Source organism: Camelus bactrianus, chromosome 15 (genome assembly GCF_048773025.1).
Source record: "Camelus bactrianus isolate YW-2024 breed Bactrian camel chromosome 15, ASM4877302v1, whole genome shotgun sequence".
NCBI lineage: Eukaryota > Metazoa > Chordata > Mammalia > Artiodactyla > Camelidae > Camelus > Camelus bactrianus.
The window spans coordinates 14,019,443-14,039,006 of record NC_133553.1 but is presented as its reverse complement, the minus strand read 5'-3'; the positions used below and the strand labels follow the sequence as shown (position 1 = coordinate 14,039,006).

The 19,564-nt window shown below is 60.2% G+C and overlaps 1 protein-coding gene and 1 long non-coding RNA gene across 2 annotated transcripts in view; both read right to left on the bottom strand.

The window, feature by feature from the left end:
- Positions 1-2,092: 2,092 nt before the first annotated feature.
- On the bottom strand, positions 2,093-4,424 carry LOC141573445 (uncharacterized). Its single transcript, XR_012499155.1, has 2 exons — positions 4,060-4,424; positions 2,093-3,562 (listed from the first exon to the last, which is right to left on the bottom strand). It is a non-coding gene; the product is annotated as an uncharacterized LOC141573445 (long non-coding RNA).
- A 3,693-nt stretch (positions 4,425-8,117) lies between these two features.
- TPO (thyroid peroxidase) overlaps positions 8,118-19,564 on the bottom strand; it is a 35,910-nt gene continuing 24,463 nt past the window's right edge. The window contains exons 13-16 of the mRNA XM_045522706.2: positions 18,787-18,957; positions 13,139-13,270; positions 12,383-12,482; positions 8,118-8,705 (exon numbers count right to left, since the gene is read on the bottom strand). Coding sequence (XP_045378662.2) covers positions 8,576-8,705; positions 12,383-12,482; positions 13,139-13,270; positions 18,787-18,957 — 533 coding nt within the window. The 3' untranslated portion in view covers positions 8,118-8,575. The remainder of the gene's footprint in view (positions 8,706-12,382; positions 12,483-13,138; positions 13,271-18,786; positions 18,958-19,564) is intronic.

Here is a 19,564-nt window from a genome sequence, read left to right as displayed (position 1 = left end):
CGAGAAGCCTGGGTGGGGAAGTGACCAGAGGAGAACACTGGCGCAAGAGGCCGTGCACCAAGGGCGCCGGTCCTTCTTCGCTGGAATTTAGGACGTCCTGTCTCGTCACCTCTGACCACGTGGAGATGCTGGGAACGTGCAGGGGACCCCAGGGCCAGGCTCCGACCCACTCACCCTTGGGCCCGGCTGGTAGAGGGGCTTCAGCTGGACAGGAGCCCCTCCGGGTAGGCTGCGTCCGCGCTCTGGCCCCACCTCGCTGTCCGAAGCAGCCACGGAGCAGAACCGCTGCGTTCCTCCAGCGAGCTGGGATCAAAGCGCCGCTCCCTGGCCCCAGAGTGAGTCCCGAGACTGGAAAGAGCCCCTTTCCTTAGGTCTGTGGAAAATTCCGGAGGCATGTCCTCCGCCCTCTAAGAAAACAGGTTTCCCAGCTCATGTTTCTATTTGAGCGGCGGGGCCAGCGTCTGAGAAGGTTTCTGGTTTCGAACCAGGCCAGCGCACAGGGCCTCTGAGGGAACAGGACTCTTCTGCTGGGGACGGCCAATCCTGCCATCCGCCTGAGCCACGGCGTTCAGTTCCCCACCTGGACCGTTCCTGCTGCACCACAGCCCTGCGCTGGCTTGTTACCTGGATTCTGGAGGCGAGGGAACCACAGTCAGGGGGGCTACCTGTCCGTCCACGGCCACAGAGCCAGAGGTGCAGCCGCAGGGTTGCTGCAAGGCCCACCACTCTCTGGGTGGGCGGGTGGGAACCGACTGTGGCATCTGCTGATTTCAGCTGATGACAGCCTGCTCACAAATTTCCTGAATTCGGGAGTCGCAGGTGCAGGCTCCAGCACACCCCTGCTGGTGGACCCCAACCCCAGAGCACAGCCCTCGCACCCCGGGCCCAGCCCTCGGAGCCCTGCGGGGCAGAGACAAGCCCCATGGCCGTGTTAACCCCGAGGTCTCTCAGACACGTGAGCATTTTATGTCCTGAGGTTTGGGGGTGATTTGTGCCTCAGCCGTGGAACCAAGCGTGCGTTGTGTCCCTGGGGACAGGGTGTGGGCTGCGGCTTCCGAGGACAAGGGGCTGGTGGCTGGGAGAGGATGGGCTTGGGGGCAGCGGGAGGTGCAGTGAGGCCGGGAGGGGCCTCTGGCCAGGTGCCACCCTCTGTACTGACCAGCCAGCGAGCGCGCCTGAAGGAGGAACAGCTAATGCTGCTCCGCGTGGGGCCCTTCCAGACCCGAGTCTGTCTGTCCCATCCCGACAGCCAGTCTGGGCTCTGGGTGGGACCCAGAGGACAGGCAACTTTGATCTGATTCTTACAGAGCAGACAGGAGGCCTCGAGGGAGTGCAGAAGGGAGGCCACACCAGGCACGGGGGTCATAAGAAAAGCCCCCTGCTGTCCAGGCTCCAGATCCGCTCAGTCCGGGGGTCAGCCCTCTGTGAATGCACTTCCATCCCTGACCTGGCAGGCGTCCCTCCCTCCTGAAAGCAGTGGGAGCGAACGGGGTGCCGTCTGCGGCTCGATGCCGCGTCCCCAGGGAAGCCCCGCACTTCCATCCCTTGGTGCTCTGGTGTGACTTGTCCCCCGTCTGCATCCCGTTGTGCACTGACTGTTTTTCCGTTTTTAGCTCATGAGCCTGTGTGTCCAGCCGGGGTGGGTGTACCTTCTCGGCAGAGGGTCCCTGGGAGGTGGGCCCGCCTCCGTCTGTGGGGGCCGCAGTGCAGGGCAGGAGGGCTCCGCGGACAAGGGGGGCACAGGGCATCTCAGTGCTTCGTTTTCTCCTCAGACTTTCAGGTGAAATGGCTCCTGAGCCTTATTCCTGATCAGAAGCAACTCTGAGAAGAAGTTGCCCCGCTCCTGTTTTTGCTTTAACATCAACTTGTTTTCTTCTTGGTCATTAATAAAGTTGGTATTAAAATTGATTTTTTATCTCCTGTAAACTGATCGTTTTTCTAGTGACAATGTATTTAAATGCCATTTAATCATCACACAGGCAACTAAACGTGGACAGGTCTCTGTTGGATTTTCTTGCTCCTGCACCTTTAAAATAAGGTGTTTCATTTTGCACTCTAACTTAGCAGTTGTCTATTTACTGTTAATACCCACTTACAATTTTCAAGATATATTTTTAAAAACTCTGAAAATGTTCACCGTGAAGTGAACTCTCAGCGCGCCCACTGGCGCGCTCAGTGCGAACGCGTTCACGCTGCCCCCAGCGGGGCGTGCTCCCAGCGGGCGCGAGCCCGGCGGTGACAGCGCCCCCTCGCGGTGGCCGCTGCGCTCTGGCGTCAGCCTGTCGGAGAGAGACGCTGCTGGCGCCGAGAGCTCCCGGAGGCCCTGGAGAAGGAGCCCGTCGCAGGGTTACCTGCGCACAGGCTCGCCTTCAGCCCAGAAGCCTCGCGAACAAGCAGCGACAAGAGCGGTCAAGGACACAGCGCGGGGTCTCCCGGGCCGGCCGCGGGCTAGGGGGTTCCAGGCAGCCCCCGTGCTGGGAGAGCCCGACGCGCCGCTCCGGCACGGACACACCCGCTTCCAGGACAACGCCCCCCCACCCCACCCCCCGTCTTCTCCACGGGCGCGGGGGTGCCGCGGGAGGAACTAGCCGGCAGGTGAAGAAGCGCTTCGCCCCAACACCCACACTGCGTCCAGCTGCACGGGTTCTGACGGGAATGGCTTCCTGCGGGGCCTCACGGGCCGGCTCGTGCGCACGCACAGCGAGGACAGCCCGTGTGCGCGCGCCCCGGCTGCTTCCAGCAGCTGCGGGGCAGGACCAGCGCCCTCCTGCCGGAGGCCCCGGTGTGGGGCACGTTCTCGAGACTGGCTTCCTCCGCGACCCGGGCTCCGCTGGGCCGGCTTCTCCGTCAGTTCCTGCTAGCAGCTTGCTGAGCGCCCTCTGCGCGCCGGGAGCTGGGCGAGGTATTAGAGGTGCAGAGGTGTGACACAGCCACGGTCTCGCAGGAGGCACGACAGACACCCAGTGGCGTCCGCTGCGTGCGCGGCACGTGGCCCGACCCCGAGGCCAGAGGGCGCCTCATGGCCCGCACTCCCTGAGTGCGTTCCGCGCACCAGGCGCCTCGGCCAGTCGATCAGCACAGTGTGCTCTCAGGTAGCGACTGTCATACCCAGTCACAAGTGAGGAAACTGAGACGGGGGCGAAGTCGCTGGCCCAGGGTGGCAGAGTTTAGGAAGTGTCTGGGCGGATTACCGGCCTCTTAAATCGTACCTGCAGGGCATGACGGAGTGGGGAGATATTTGGGATGTAGCTTTATAATTTAGAGAAGAAAAACACAAGAACAGACCAGAGGTTGCCGGGGTGAAAACGCACGGTCATAAAGGGGCGCAGCGTGGCGTCAAACTGGAGGCCCCCAGGCCGGGCCTGCAGTCAGCAGGTGCTGAGTGAAGCCCTGTGGAAGTTCAGTCCAGAAAGACCAGAGGTGACATCTGGTTTTGCGTTTCAAACCCTTGGGACTGTCCTCTTCACAGTGACGCAGGGTTAACTGTGGCAGCCTCTGCCCACGTGTCCACGTGACCACGCCATCGTGTCTCCAAAGGGCAGGTCCCGGTAACCTTCTCCTCCTGTGGAGGGGGGGGTCACAGCTCGACGCCCTCCTCTCCAGCCCCAGGTGGTCAGCCGCAGGCAAGGCAGAGGGCGGGGCGTTTGGGGGAACCCTCGGGCTCCCCTCCCGGGGCAGGGTGAGGCCTCATTTACGCACGCCCGGTGGCAAGGGGTGGGGGTGGGGCTGGGGCCAGGTCACAGGTGGGAAATGGAGGGGACGGGCCAGCAGTGACAGCGCAGGCGGAAGGCTAGGGTCAGGGTGGCGCGGGGCTTGGGCTGGGGAGGGCGAGGGCCCTGAAGCAGGACAGTCTCCAGGCAACCACAGGTTTGGGGTCACAGGGAGGGCTGCCGTGCCTCGCCCACTTGCATATGGCCCTCCCGCCCCCCCTCCCCAACCTCCCCTCCCCCCCCAATCTCCCCTCCCCCCCAACCTCCCCTCCCCCCCAACCTCCCCCCCCCCCCCCCCCCCCCCCCGCCTCCCCGCCGCTGCCCGCCGCGGCCCCGCCTCCTAGCTCACCAGACAACTGATTGGGCGGGGAGGGGCCAGGGCGCTCCTGGCGCTGCAGCCCCGAGGCCTGGGCCCCGACTCTGCGGGGCAACGTTGGGTCCTGAGCTAGAGCCCTGAGCTGCACTTGGAACTGCTGCAGCCCGATCCCATGAAGGCTGTACCGTGACCTCCTTAGGTGGCTCGGGAGGCTGGCTGGGTTCCCCTGCATGTCTGCTGCCGCCGTTCGACGTCCAGCCTCCATCGTAGCTGCTGCAGTTACGGGAGGCCCAGATGGAAAGGTTTACCGGTGACCAGTTTGAATTCCAACTTCAGCTCGAGAGCTGGAGCTGTCAGTTCATGACGCACAGGAGACCGTGCTGCCGCCTCCCCAGGTGGCTTGGGAGGCTGGCTGGGGCCCCCTGCTGGGCTGGAGAAGTCTTGTCTCTGTAACGGGCTCCAGGGGTGAGGCTGGGAACTCCTGCTGGATTGGAGAAGCCTCCTGGGTGGGCTCGCAGGTTCTCCCAGCCCTCGGTAAAGTAAGCCATGGGGAAATTCAGGTGAGGGATTAGAGGATTGCAAAAGAAAGCCTCGCTCAGCCCCTCAGCCCTGGGGAGTCAGAGGTCAGCGGGGCGGAGTCCAGGGACCACCCCAGGGGCTGAGCTCCCTGGACCAGAAGCCAGAGTGGTTGCCAAACAAAGAGCCACAGGAACCAAAGCCACTGTGGAAACATGATCCAAAGACAGTGCAGGCACAGCAACCCAGGCCAGGGGGCACCGGCCAGGCACGCTGCGTGGGCACTGAAGCGATGTGGCAGCCTGGCTGCACGTGCGCCCTCCCCTGCCTCAGGCCCCACCCTTTACTCATGACACACCTTTAGTGACACCACCTTTATTAGATCAGGGTGGAGGTCCAACAGAGTGAGGCTTTCTCCCAGGGCCTAGGCCATCCTTCCCCTAACAAAGGGACACTTAGCTCCTGCCAGGCCCTCCCTCCAACCTGGGGGACGGGGAGGGGAGCCCCTGAGCCCCTGCCTCACCCCCGCCCCATCATCAGTGTGCAGGTCTTGCCTGAACTGAAGGACTGCAGGGGAAGACTGAGGCTCGGGTGGCCTCTGCCTTCCTGTTTCTGCTTGGAGGCCGTGCTCCCAGGCAGGTGCCCATATGTGGTGGGTAGAGAGGGCCGCAAGGAGGGTGCGTTAAGCACCTGTGGGCCCCTAAAGGTGTTCGCAGAGTGGCTGCTGATGGAGGACCCTTGAGCCTGCGAGCTGGCCGGAAGCCGGGGGACCGGGCTCCTGGGGCTCCCAGCCGAGTGGGATGCTAACGTCTCAGGAGGAAAAGCAGCTACAGCAGAGGCTGCCCGCGCACGGGCACAGACCCACACACAGAACCAGGGCCAGCAGCCCTCTCAGCAGAGCAAACGGAGGCGGGGAAGAGCGGCAGGAGTCAGAGATTACCCCGCTTCCCAGAAGGTGGTGCGGTCCGCCCGAGGGGGACACCAACTCCCTCCTCCTCCTTTGTCAAAGGACAGGCCTCCCTGTGAGAGTCCTGGGGCCCTGCTGTCACTGGGCTCGCGGCTGGGCCTGGCGGTGCTCCGAGCTCGGTGCTCCGAGCCCGGGAAAGGCACGGTTCCCGCCCGTTTGACCAGCACTAGTCGCAAATAGTAAGCGGTTCAACGAGGAGGAAGAGGATTCCATGAGCACAGCTCCCTGCATCTGGGTTTGGGGCTGAGACGGCGGAGCAGCGGGCAGCGCTGTCACTCGGGGCCGGCTGTGAGCCGTGCTTCTGTCCCCCCGAGTCTGGCCTGCTGCGGGATGCTGAGCAGCTCGTCTCCAGGCCCCGAGACGCAGCTACGTGGTCTGTAAAGTCAGGGCTGCACAAAGCGATGTCTGAGGGGACGTCCAGGGCTCACGTCGCGATACTGAGTATCCGAGGACGGGCCAAGCCCCCGGCCCCTCACAGGCCCATCTCCAGGGAATCCCCCCAGAAACAGTGGAAACGGACGGAGGGCTCAGCAGACACAGAAAGGCCTGGACGGAAAGCAGGTCGACGCCCCAACCCGAGCCCAGGCGCACAGGCTCCTGGTTAGACATTCAGGTGGAACGAAAGCTGGGGAAACTGGTGCAGCCCTGACAGCAGAAAAGCCGGAATTACCACCGCGGCAGAGTCGCTGATACCCTGAACCACCTGCCGTGCGGGAGAGCGAGGATTCGGCGCACACGGGAGACAGCATGTGTGAGGGCCGGCGTGCAGGGCCGCCAGGACGATCGGGACCGGGAGCTTTCGACCCTTAACTGCTCCCGGACCCGAGGAAAGGGGATGGCTCCCTGTGGGGAGTCAGCTGTTCAGTCACACGGCTTCCGGGACACGGACCAAGCACACGGGAGCCACACAAACACCTGAGACCCAAGCAAGGTCCCAGAGGCAGAGAGCGAACCGGAGTGGAACCAGCTCCTGTCCCGAGGGTCCGAGGGTCCAAGGGTCGAGTCGCCAGGGAGAGGCTTGGAGGAGCGGGTGGGACCCCTGTCCCTCAGTCAGTCCCATCCCTTCATCCCTGAGCGGAAATCACGTGGAGATTCAGAGCCTGTCACCCTCCACGCGCAGAGCTGGCAGCGGCGATGTGCAACGTGTGTTCCTCCGCTGCCTTCCTCGCATTCCGACAGGAAACCTTGTCCCCCCGCAGCCTTCCAGGGGCACAAGGGGAGGCGGGTCAGCGAGCTCTGCCAGGGAGTCTCCCTCATGGGTCTCATCATTAAGTCCCTCCTGGCTTTATATTAGCAATAGGAACTTGGAGACACAGCAGTGTGACCTGAGACACGTGAGAAGCAGTGTTTTTAGGTTACAGAGAGTAAAACCACTTCTCCACGTAACGCCACAGCTGTGGACGGCGTCTGGGGCCGTGTCCCTCCATGTCGCTGCAGAACTGGACAGTAGGGTCTTGTCTGCGGGTCCCACCGCCTGTGTGGGCTCAGAGATGGACAGCTGCAGGGCGCACATGTCTCTCTGCACATGGTGTCGTGCAGGAGGAAGGACCCCCCCCAGTGTCACCGCAGCCACTCAGCCTCCCTGTCACTCGGCCTCTCCCCTTGTGAAACGAGGCCGGGGCTGGTGTGACCAACAGCTCCCCCAGGACTGCCCACGGCTGGAGGGGGTCCCTCAAAGGACGGTCAGGCTGAGGTACCCGAGCGAGTGGGAGACAAGGAGGGGCAGAAACAGTGCCCAGCAGGGAGGGGGGGTGCAGAGAGGCCTTGGCCCCACGTCTGCCGGCAGACCCCCCAGGAGGAGACAGGTCACTAATCCTGTTCGGTCCTGAGAATCACAGTAAGTCTCAGTTTTGCTCTCGGGGGGAGGGGAGGACACAGCTCAGGCACCCAGGCGGCGAGGTGGCCCCAGCACACGACACCCACGCATCCCGCCCGTCCTGGGAGCCGGCGGAGCAACGGGCTGGGCAGGCGGGCAGATCTGGGGGAAGAGGAGCCACAGCAGAAGGGGAGAATTAAAACTGGAGGGGAAGGGAGGCTGAGATGTGAGGGCGGTGACAACACCCTCTCGTCTGTTTGGCTGGGGAAAGGCTCATGAACATGTATAATATGTAAACACGTTCTCACGGCAACACTCCCCAAGCCGCCGAGTGACCACTGGCAGTACTGGCAAAGGGGTCAGACAGTTGCAAGGTGGCAGGATTTATTCGCCTGCACTTGGTCACTGTGTCCTGAGCAGGCACTTGGCAACATGCGAGCATCGTTTCACTGTGACTTGTCCTGTCCCGTGAAAACCAGAACAGACGTGCGTGGGGCCTGACTGTGACCCCACGAGCAGCTTCACACACGTGGGCGCCACTTGCAGAGAAGGATCCGGGGTCCACAGGCCGGGTCCTGGGCCGGGGGGGCTTGTGAAGAGCTTCCGACAAACGGGAAGCTCTGGTCTCGGCAGGCTGGGAGGTGCCGGTGGGGCCGCTGTTCCCGGCGTGGCTGGAGAGGCCCGGTCGGTCGGTGCACCGCCTCCCTCCAGAGGCAGAGTTCTCAGTCTACAAGGCTGAGCCTACTCTGCCTCTAAGGACAGGCTCATTTTAGCTCCAAACACCGTCTCGCCCTGAATTCTGATGGGCCCCAGGGGAACTGGAGTGACTTTTTACCGCAACACGCGGAGGCTGTGCATGTAAGACCACACTAGTAAAAAGTAAGTTTAGACGGATTCTTCCCACACTGATTATGTTTATTCCATTTGTTTCCGAACGCATATTTTACAAGTCAACACTTCCCTTCAGCCGCTGGTTGACCCGCAGTCAGTACGGGGGAAACGGTGAAGCAGATGCCTGGCAGTCACTCTTGGATCTGAAGCCCTGTCACCCTGGTTCACAGATTCTCATTCATCTTTACTTTTTTAAAGTAGGTAAACACTTTGACAAATTAGCATTCTCCTATAAATCCAGCCTGCAGGAGAAGAAAACCCGGAGCAGGAGGCTGGGAAGGGCCGGGGCAGGACGTCCTGGGTCTAAATGGAAACGTCCGACATCGGAATCCCAGCGGGACGGGGTGTGGACCTGCCTGCTACACGTCCCCAGCGGGAGCGTCGCGCCGGGAGCCGCTCACCCTCTGCTGTTTCCCAGGTCCCAGCCGCGAAGTCCCTGCTCCGTCTCCCTCCACAGTCGGCAGCGCAGATTTAGGGCCAGCGTGTGTCCTGGGGATAAACACGCATCCAGTTACTCCTGTTGTCACTGAAAAGACCCACGAACACGGTCATCTTGCCCCGTGATGGGGAGCAGATGCCGGTCCTCAGACCGCTTTCTGCCCCGATTTTACCAGGCAGGAGCCCAGGTGGCCGGGGGCCCCCCCTGCCCCCGTGTCTGCTCCGGAGGGTGTGATGCTGGCGAGTTAACCTCCAGTGTCGCCTTTGCCTCTCAGCTGTCAGAGAAGTCATGTCAGAGGGAGGCCGGGGAGTGGGTTGGGCTTAGAAGCCCCAGTGCAGCTGGTAAATGTGGGACACCAACGACCGCTCAGCCCCAGTCCTGCCTCACTTGCTTAATCATCCTCTGAGTCAGTAAAGATAAAGTCACTCACAATGTCACAGTGGCGACGAGGAAACACTCCTCAAATCTGTTGTTTCCCACTCTCACTCTGGACGTTCTGCCTTTGGGGTGTCATTTTGCTGAGCTGCTCACCCCCAAACTCCCTGGCGGCTCCCCAGCCCCGGCCCCAGTGCTGCCCTGCTTCAATGCTCCTGTTCCCACCCCGCCCAGCAGCGCCGAGGCCACCATCAGATCTCCCGTCCAGTCCATCTCGAGTAGAAATCACGTGTGGTCCAGGACTGAAGGCCACCACTTGCCGACTTCACCTCTCAAACTCTCAGGCCAATTAATTTACTCGACGGGCCTGAAATCCTGGGGACGCCATCTGGCTCCCCTGTTCTCTCTTCTCCAGGCAAACATCTTGAGGTCTGCAGTCGCCTCTCAAAATATCTCATGAACCTGTGGGCACCTCTGGGCAAGATACCCAGAGGGTGAGAATGTTCTCCAAAGAGCTGGATTCAGGAAAGTTAGACTGACTCCAGGGCTGAGGCACAGGAGGTGGCCCCAGGCACGTGTCCCCGCCTCCCTCCTGCTCAGGAAGCGCAGCCCCGGAGTCCTGGACTCTGGTGGACTCTGGCCTCTTATTCCCAAGCCCAGCGTTGTCCCACCTGCACTGTGTTCTCCTTAATCCTCGTCCCCATTTCTTGTGCCCCTGCTGCATTTGGGGCCGGCTGGAGAGCTATTTCCATGGGAAAGGCTCCTTTTGAGCGCACCTTCCGCACATTTCATGTTTCATCCACACTGGCCGCATTGTGTACCTGGTTCCCAGTGTCTGGGCACCGTGGCCGTGTGAGGGGGAGCAGAATGTGCTGGAAAATCCCCACCGGCCACAACTGGAATCCAAGAGGGTGCCTGGAGCACCCTCTCCCTGCCCCGTCCGCGCCCACCCACAGCAACGCAGGGAACGGTGATTTTCTCACACCTTCTGCAGCCCTGGGGCTACCCCCTCGTCCCCACTGCTGGTCGGTGACACTAGATGGAGAACCAAGGTTGATGGTGGGGAAACTGGAAGGATCCGGGTCCTCCTCCAGCCTCGCACTCAGAACCCCTCTTCTGCCTGCCTCGTGCACTACAGCGGGACGGCCACTGGCCAAGGGCAGGACAGCAGGCATGAGCAGCGTGGCTGGGCCCGGGGCCCCCACTGCCGATGGCCCTGGACCATGGGCACAGGTTCCATCTTCACGGAGAGGCTGTTTCCCAGAAACTTCATTTCTCTTCTCCCCTCGTCCTCCCTGAGCCAGACCGTGTTGGAAGAGGTGATACTGAAGCAGCATTTTGAGAAGAAGCCACTATAATTGTCTGCAATAAAGAAACTCCGGCACCTTAATGTTTATTCCTCATAGAAAGAGCTGTATTTCTCCACTTTTGGGCTGAGTTGATTACACTCAGGCCCTGAATGCCTGGATTTATTTATCCGTGTCGCAGCGGGAGCAGGGGCTAACCTGACTGTGGCAGCCTCTCTGCCCTCCATTCCTCCAGTGGGGTGAGGAGACCACGTTCTCAGAGGCTGCAGGGAAAGCGGGTGAAACGGTGTGTGGGCGCCTCACATCCAATGAGCGGCCGGTGACCGCCGGGGCGTCTGTGCCACACTGAGTGGCGCTGGGCCCACTTGGTGATCAGTGCAAAGTCCAGGACCAGATTCCGGGGATCCAGGTGATGCCATGTGATCCCTGGCTTGCAGGCACACCGCCCAGATCTCTGCCTCCAGGTTCACACGGCCTTTTCCCTGTGTGTCTGTGTCCAACCCCCCTTTTACAAGGACACCAGGCTTTTCGGATGAGGGCCTGCCTGCTCCAGTACAGCCTCTTCTCAGCTAATTGCGTCTGCAGTGACCCTGTGTCCAGACACAGTGATGTGCCAAGCACTGGAGGTTAGGCCTTCAACACGTGGGTTTTGGGGACACCACCAGCCGTAGCGAGTACTCACCTCTTACGATGGATGGAAAGATTGGGAAGGGGACCAGCAGTTCGCAGTGGGTCTGACACGGCTTCTAGCCGCTCCTAGTGGCTTGTGGTTTAAGGAAGGGGCCTCTCACAGGGCCACCTGAGCTGTGGCCCAGACCGGCGCTCGCAGACGTGTGAGTCTGCAGAGAGCGTGTCCCTTGCATGCCGTTTACCCAGGAGACGCTGCTCCGGTGTCAGCTGAAGGCCAGATCACCGGGCAGCTGGCAGAGGGTCTTGGTGTGTGAAGTAAAGAGCCTGGACTTCCATGGCATCCCGGCCGGGGCGATGCAGAGCAGAGCGGTCACAGTCACAGAGGCTCCCCTTCCAGGGTCTCAGAATAAACAAAAGGCCGTGATGAGACCCAGTTATTGGTCACAAGCTGTGATGTCACAGTCGTGAGATCTGACTGCTAAGGACCGGGGTTCTGACTATTAGAAGTCCGTTCCTGTAAGTTGTACACAAACACGGGGAGAAGCTCCCTTTCAGGTCCAGCCGCTGGCATTTCTGAATGTGCCAAGGAGTCCCTAGGAATGCTGGCTTCACCAGGAAGGTGAGGCGAGCACGGGAGGCAGCCGGGAGGGCGCAGGGTTGGCGCGGCCAGAGGGGAGCGCGGCCGGGCGTGCGTCCTGAAGGGCAGCCCAGCATCAGAGGCCGATACGGACATGGCGTCGGTCGCTGGTGGTCAGTGCGCAGGCCACGGGCCAGGGGCCGGACTGGCCCTCCCTCATTCTGTGCGGTCATTTCCCCCAATACTTTCTAGGAAGACAAACAGAACCAAGTCCGACTCTAAGGGCTGGGGGACCAGCAGCGGCGGCGAGGAGGGAGGGCCCGAGCCCCCAGGCGGCAGCCCCGCGGCCCCGCCGGGAGGGAGCCCCCCTCGGGCTCTCACGGCCTACACGCTGAGACCCGCCGCTGACGGCCTCGAGGGCTGCGCCGTTTTACCAGAAAAGTTCGTCTTTCAATTTCCCGGTTTCCCAGGAGTCTGTTCTTGAGGGAGAGGATGGGAATGAAGAATGAGGCTTGTCTCCAAGGCCTTCTTTCTCTGAGATACCTTTGTAGGAGCCTGTACTCCTAACGAGAGGGTACTTCAACACCATCGTTTCACGTCCCCGAGAATCTGGCACTGCTAAGTCTCCACCCGCAGACGTCAGTCCCCTAACGTGTACGAGCGGTCGTTCCACTCCCGCTACTGAAGCGCAGTGAAAGCACGGGGGCTGGGGCTGGGGGAGATGGGTTTGGGACGCCGGCAATCTCTGCCAGCTTCAGAAGAGTAAGCCAGAGCATTACCAGGCGCTCCGTGGACAGGAAGTTACCTCCAGTCTGCAGAAAACCGGGGAGGGACTTACCACCTGCAAACCACCGTCCAGGTGAGGCCTGCCAGGCCGCAGACCAGCACGGCGCCCAGCGCGAAGGAGACCATGGACGCCCTCGGGAGCCTCCCAGAGTCTGTAGCAAGGACAGAGCCAGTCAGTGAGCCTGCTGGGCAAGGGCAGTAGCCAGTGTGACCTCCCAGGCCCCAGCCCAGCCCCGGGCCCCAACCCGCCCTGGTCCTGGGAAGCAAGCTCCTCTGCAGAACCGTCCTTCCATGGACCTCTGCTCCGCGTGCCAGTGGGCGCCTGCTGTCTCTGCCATATGTGGAGTCGAGCTCTGCTCTGCACTGAGGCCTCCCTTTAGTACTGCAGTAGCCTTAATAAAACGTTTTGCTGTTTAATAGGTACCACTGCATGGTTTTTTTTTTTTAACAGGAGCCAGAAGCCAAGTTCTGATTCCTAGATCTGCAGCTGAGTGGCTGTGTGACCCTGAGCAAGCCGCTTACCCTCTCTGTTCTGCACCTGGGGTCACACATCGTGTCTCCCTCACAGAGATCATTCATGGGGGTTTGGAACAGCTCCCACGCTGCCTGGTGTTTGCTGTGTCCCCTGCATAATCTAGGTTCCGGTGGGAGCCGCCGGGTCACGTTCCCACCCAGCGTCCCAGCACAGCAGACACGGACAGACACCACCTGATACCACACGGCTGGGGGGGCCCCTCAGTCACCCTTACGCATGCTGTCAGACACCACCCTGCTTCCCGGCCGGGAGGCACAGGGACTCTGGTCTCACCTACGCAGGTCCTCCCGTCCTCTCCGAGCACGTAAGGGTCCGAGCACTCACACCGGAAGCCGCCCTTGGTGTTCCTGCACTGGGCGGACGCGTGGCAGGGGGGCTCCCGCTCGTCCTCACACTCGTTCACGTCTGCACAGACCCCGCAGAGGTCAGACCCACATCCCCACCTCCCAGCTCCCTTCCCCACAGGCCAGTGCCTCCCCACCTCTGCCCTGAGTCCAGGAGCAAGAGGGACGACCCCCAAGTCAGGTGTCCCCTGACGTCCCCCTGGCCGTTTCCCTCTGGGCCCTTCAGCCGCCCAGGACTCACTCGCACCCTGGTCAGTCTGACCCGCCGGCCCCCTGCCCTCCTGCCCACCCACGGCAGCCCCAGGGTCCTGCGGCTCCTCCAGGCTGGTGCCGGTCCACGGTCACTTCAGTTCAGACCCTGCACCAGGCGCTGTGGGGGCCTGAGCCTGGGGGAGCCAGCCCAGGACAGAGTCACTGGTGGGTCAGGCCCCAGGCCACCGGGCCTCCCTCAGACTGGGGGCACAGCCTCCCCGGAAGACACAGGAGCTTTCCTGCTGAGTAGGGAGGGAAGGAGTCTGTGAGGGCAGGTGGGACGGAGCCAGCCCATCCCAGGCGGATAGTTTCCAGTCAGCTGACCCACCCTCCGTCCAGCCAGGAGCCCAGATGTGACGCCCAGGCCCACAGAGCAGGTGCGTGTAGCGAGTCCCCGCAAACGAAGAGCGTGTGCGGCCCCTGTGGTCTCCTCTGCCTGAACCCATAACCAGCACTGCACTCCCCAGGCTCCTGTCTCCACATGACTCGCTCTCTGCTCTGGCCGATTCCAGGAAACGAGCGGTCAAACGTCAGGAAAAATCACGTCCAGAGCACACGGTGCACAAGCGCCACACGGGGGCAAGTGCTGCGCACGCACGTTCTCGCGCTGGGCCTGGTGTGGAGGGGGTGGAGCCGACAGGTGTTCGGCCCCGGCTGTTGGCCACGCCCTTGCTCTCACCCTGGATCCCGGGGCCGCCCACACGCCGGGCGGATGGAGAGTGGAATCCGGAGAGACGGGGCCGGGGGCGCTCGCCCACGGGGAGAAGGGGGCTCCTGAAAGGCAGGTGGGGACTCGGGCCCAGCTCTCCAGGAGGTGGGGTCCTTCCTGGCCTCTCCCGACACTGGGGGCTGCTGGCCGTCCTGGCAGCCTTGGCTTGTGGCTGCGTCTCCCCAGCTCTTCATCTTCTCCTTGTTCGTCCTCTTCCTAGATGGACACCAGTCGTGCTGGACCAGGGCCGCCCCGATGGCTTCACCTCAACTCGACTGCTCCTCAAAGGCCCTGTTTCCTGATAAGGTCCCATTCTGAGCAATTGGGGTTTATAGGACTTCAATGTCTTTTTTGGGGACACAGTTCAACCTGTTTCACTCCACGGTCAGGTTCTTCTATTGGAAACCAGAGCCCGCACAGGCGGGTGAGGACGCCTCAGCTCGCGTGTCCAAGGAGAGGTGTGGCGGCACCCCAGGGCCCTGGCGAGCGACCAGCATCTGCACAGACGTTCCTTCTTCCCTCCGCACGTTTGCGCCGATGGAAAACCTCATTCTCCCTGACAGACGCAGGGACACTTGTCTGAATTCGTTTATTGCATAACCTCTCGGCAAAAGCTAGAGCGAAAAGCCCCAGACACAGGGCTTTAGTCCACTCTGAGGTCATGACTTTAAAGCCCTCGAAAGAGACTCATTGCAATTCATTTGCTGTTTTTTTGTTTTGTTTTGTTTTGTTTTGTTTTTTTTAACGAGGATGATTTTGGGAAAATGCAGTTTGTGAGCAGAGGCGAGAGGAGCGAATCCCATTTGATTTTGTGAATCAGCCGCTGACTGAAGCCTGCGCCGCCCTCCTGCAGCCCTGGACGTGCGGCTGAGCGATTCCACCGAGGACTGGCAGCAGCTCCTACGCGGCTTCGGTTCACAGCAGAAGTGGAGGTCCCGCCCTCCTGCACCTCAGAGGCATGTTTTTCCTGCAATTCTTGACTTAGAAACTTCTAGCACAGGGCACAGAGCAGGGGAGATACTCGTGTGCATGAGCTAGTGCGTCTCCAGTGGGTGGTCCCTGCCCAACTTTCTGTAACACACTTACTTTAAAGATACTACATCTTAATTATCAGCGTACTCAGACAAAGTCACAGGGTCATATGGACCCTCCCCACTCATTCCATCTTGCAATACCAGGGTGACCAAAATGTCCACGGTTAAAACAACAAATAGGTCCCACTGCTTTTGAAAAGGTGGGGTCCCATCACTCCCACTGCTCTGTAACTTGCATCTTTACTTAGTAACATGTTACAAACTGTATTCCAAGTCAATGAACTACTGCTGATTTATTCAGCTTAAGCGGCATGGTGAGGACGGGCCAGGGTTTACACCACCGCTTTTACGGGCTGTGTTAGTAACCGTGGGAAGGTGCCTTGTTCTCATGTGTTTAACTACCCACACAGACAAGCAGTGAGGTAGACTGATTGCCACCCTCGTCTTACGTCTGAAAGCACAGAGGCACAGAGAAGCCATGGGGCTGGGAGGCAGCTGTGGCCCCGGCTTGGGGGCACAGAGATGGTACCCTGTCAGAACAAGGGAAGCAGATTCAGGGTTAGAGATGGCTTCAAACCTGCACAGTAACTGGGTCTTGTTAGAAACACAGCTTGTGACTCAGGACCCTGGGGGGCCCGAGATTCTGCATTTCCAGGAGCCCCGGGTGCTGCCCCTGCAGACCCCAGACCTCACTGTGTCCAAGACTTGTACCAGGGTGATGGGTCACGGCCAGAACAGGTCTCAGACCCTGGAGCACCCTGTCTGGTTCAGAGTCCAAGCTGATACTGTCAGAGGTTGATAAATGTCTTGCACGTGCCTTCAGGGAGTGGTTAATTGTTGGTGCGAAAAATTACCTCAGAAAAGAGACGGGAGGCGGGCAGATGGATGGTGGTGGAGGGCCTTCAGGACGAGGAGTGCTTCTGAGGTCATTCTCAGACTCGTGGAGAGGAGGCAGGAGGACCTCCCACACGGAAGCCAGCACGAGCCGGAGGTTGGAGCACATCCACGGGCAGGTGGCTGAGCCGAGGGACAGACCTGCCATCACTCTCTCGTTTCTTCTCTTTTATTTGTACCTCGCGGATCCCTGTGGGCTTTGGGCTCATAAATTTCTAAAACAAACAGCCAGCATGGTGCATAAAATGTCCAGGTATTTAAGCAAAAAAGATGGGAGGCACACAGGTGACGTTTATGCCTAGAACACGCAGGGCGCCCAGGGCCCTGAGGCCCGCGTTCTGCTTCCTTGTACGGCCGCCGTGAAGACCACGGGCCTGGGCGGTGTGAGCTCGTCAGCTGTGCACCAGCATGAAGCCAAAACGATACTGAAACTTCTCGACTTGTTAGACGTTTGATCCTGGAGGGTCGTCTACAGGATGGTCAGGAGGCCGAGAGGGCGTCAGCCATCGTGACAAAAGCAGAGACGCCCACATTTCAGAACAGCTGGGCTCCTGTCACGTGAGATCCCTGAAAGGTGATTCTCTGATCGGACCTCCGGGAGGAAGGCCCTGCCCATCTCCTGCAAGTCCAGGGTCATCAGGACCAAGCACCTGAGAGATGTGGGGGTGGCCGCCTTGGCTCTCGGCCCACGTGCTTGGGTGCAGAGATCTGGGCACGCGAAGAAGCAATAAATTCCCCTGAACTGCTCAGGCTTCTGATCTTACGTTTCCAAGCAGCCCCCAAACTGCGCCGTCGGCTCGTCTCAAGTTGTTTTCTGGACGTTGGCTCGAGGCCGCCTCTATCTCTTGTCCTTTCTCTCACCCTGAGGGCAGTGGCCTGCACCTTCCTGAGACAGGGGCCTGGGCGGAGCTCTGGGGGTCTCTGGGCCCCCAGCCTCTTTGGTCTCTCCCTCTTCTCGTGGAGGTCTGGCAGGGGCAGCCCCTGTAGCCCGGCCAGGACACATCCCGGAGTCCCCAAAAGTGAAATGAAATGTTGTTACTGCGGTGAAATGCACGTAACGGAAGATTTACCACCTTAATTACACTTACGTGCACATTTCAGGCTCATGAAGTACATTCACGTGGTTGACAACCACCACCACTGTCTGTCTCTGGAAGTTTGTCATCTTCCCAAATTGAAATTATAAAACTGAGCAGATTGGACTCTGTCGTCATTTCTTACAAACCAGCCCGACTCTCGAGTGGTCCATCTGCTTCCCCACATCTTCCCGACGCAACTCCTACAAGAGCCCCTCCATTCCTGCCAAGGTCAGCATCCTCTCTGCAGGGGTCGCTCCTTTCCCAGGACAGCGGGCAAGTCTGAGCCAACGTCCCCCATCCCAGAGCATGAGTGCGGGCTTCCAGCGCCCATCCCGGCCCAGCCACTCAGCACGGGCCACCCCAGGGTGCAGGGCCTGCTCTGGGGCATTTCTGCCTGCGTCAGGGCCACTTGCTGCTCTGATGGACGCCCTGGGATCAGCGCTAGAGCGGTCCACGGTCACTCCTCACTGGCTGCTCTGCCGGCATCCTCACCGCGGCTCCCAAGGCCCTTCTAGCAATCGGAGGGAAAAGAGAGGGAGCTTCTCCCAGGGGCCCAAGGCGGCTGCCCTGCTGCTGCCCGCGTGGTCCTGGTGAGGCGGGAAACCCCATAAAAAGACCAGCAGGACCCCCGGGCAGGGCCACTACTCTCCTGCCGGCACTGTCCGGTTCCCTGGCCCAGAGGCTCTATCTCACTTTTTTGCCTCTGAAACAGCTTACTTACCCCTAAAGTTCTATTGGTTCCCTGAGCTCACTCCTGATTGGTTATTTCTCTCCCTCCTGATTGGTCCATTTCTACAAAGCTTGTTCTTAATTAGTCAACGTTCCTTATACCTCATTTACATATAATGCTGCAAAGTGCAAACTGGCAGCCTATAAAAGCCAGTGTAAGCCTACAGACGGGGTCCAGAGCTTGGAGTGTTAACTCCTCTGGGCCTGCTGGTGTAATAAACCTGCTTCTCCAACTCTCCGAGTGCTGCTTGGTCTCTCGCTGGGATTGAGGTTGCTGTCACAACTGAGCTGTAACACCGAGCTGTAACACATTTTTCTGCAACACTGACTCCAAGTCCACCTCTGAGGGAGGGGGCCTGGGCCTGGGCTCAGCACCCTGAGGGTGAGGCCTAGCCTGGAGTCAGGCCACCAGGGCGGGGCTGTCCTACCAGTGCTCCTGGGGAAGCCCCTGTGCTCTGTGCGATCCAAGCGCCCCACTCCCCGAGGTTCTGCTCTGTCCCCTCCCCCTCCCCCTGGTCGCCCTGAGGACGTGTTCGCATGTGACTGTCTTGGTGCCTCTTTTCCAGAAAAATGCCAGCTTAGGAGCACGGGCCACAGAGAAGGGGAGACTTGATTTCCTCACACAGTTCCTGGAAGATGCCTACGCTCACAGGTGCCTTACGGTGAATGACACTTACTTACCTATTTGGGAGTTTCCTTTACTTTTTAAAAATTTTTATTGAAGTATAGTTGCTGTACAGTATTATATGTTACAGGTGTACAATATAGTGATTCACAACTTTTGAAGGTTATTTTTAGAGGATGTTTATTTTTAATTCCTATTTGAAAAATGCAGATTTGGGGGTCAAGACATGAGAAGACACACCTTGAGATGACTGACCTTTACAGACGGGGGGCTGGGAGTCCCATCCTTTGGGGGTGCAGGTGACTTGCTCTGGCCCTTGGAGCCGGAATCCGTGACGACAGGAAAACACCAACACACGCTTTCCAGGCTCGTCACAGAGCAGGAAGCCCCCGTCTTCCACTTGGCTGGGGAAGCCACACGTGTCCCCTGTGGGCACATCAACATGGGACCCTGGGACAGAGCCCCCCACCTCGGGCTCCTGAGGGCCTTACTTCGGCACGTCTCCCTCCCTGCAGGCAGGTCCCCCAGCACTGCCTCTCCAGCCCCTGTGTCCTTGCAGCAGTCGTGTCTCCAGTTCTTCTCCCTGAATGTGCTCTGAGCAGGCTCCCCTAGGCACCCCGACAAGATGGCTTTAGCCAAAGCAGACGGTGGTCCTCACTGCATGAGGCAGGGGCTGGTCTCCTGCCCTCTCCCACTCTGACCACAGTGGTGGAGCTCACCCTCCCCATGCCCCCTGGGAGACCCACCTCACCCCTCCCTCCCCACCTGAGCCGGTCTCTGGACCCCTCCTTTCGGGTGCCCTTGCCTTGGCTGTGTCCTACGGTTTCTTGGCACAAAACACAGTCTCTACATATGGGCTTTACAGAAAAATCCCAAATTCACATCCTCTTCCTGGAACTCCCCTCCTGCAGAGCCAGCTCCACACAAAGGGTGAGGGAGCAGCTCAAAGCTGCCTCATCCACAACGGAGCCCTGGCCTCCTGCTCCCTCCCTCCACTCAGGCCACCCCTAAGGGGTCCTCCTTCCCTGAGGGG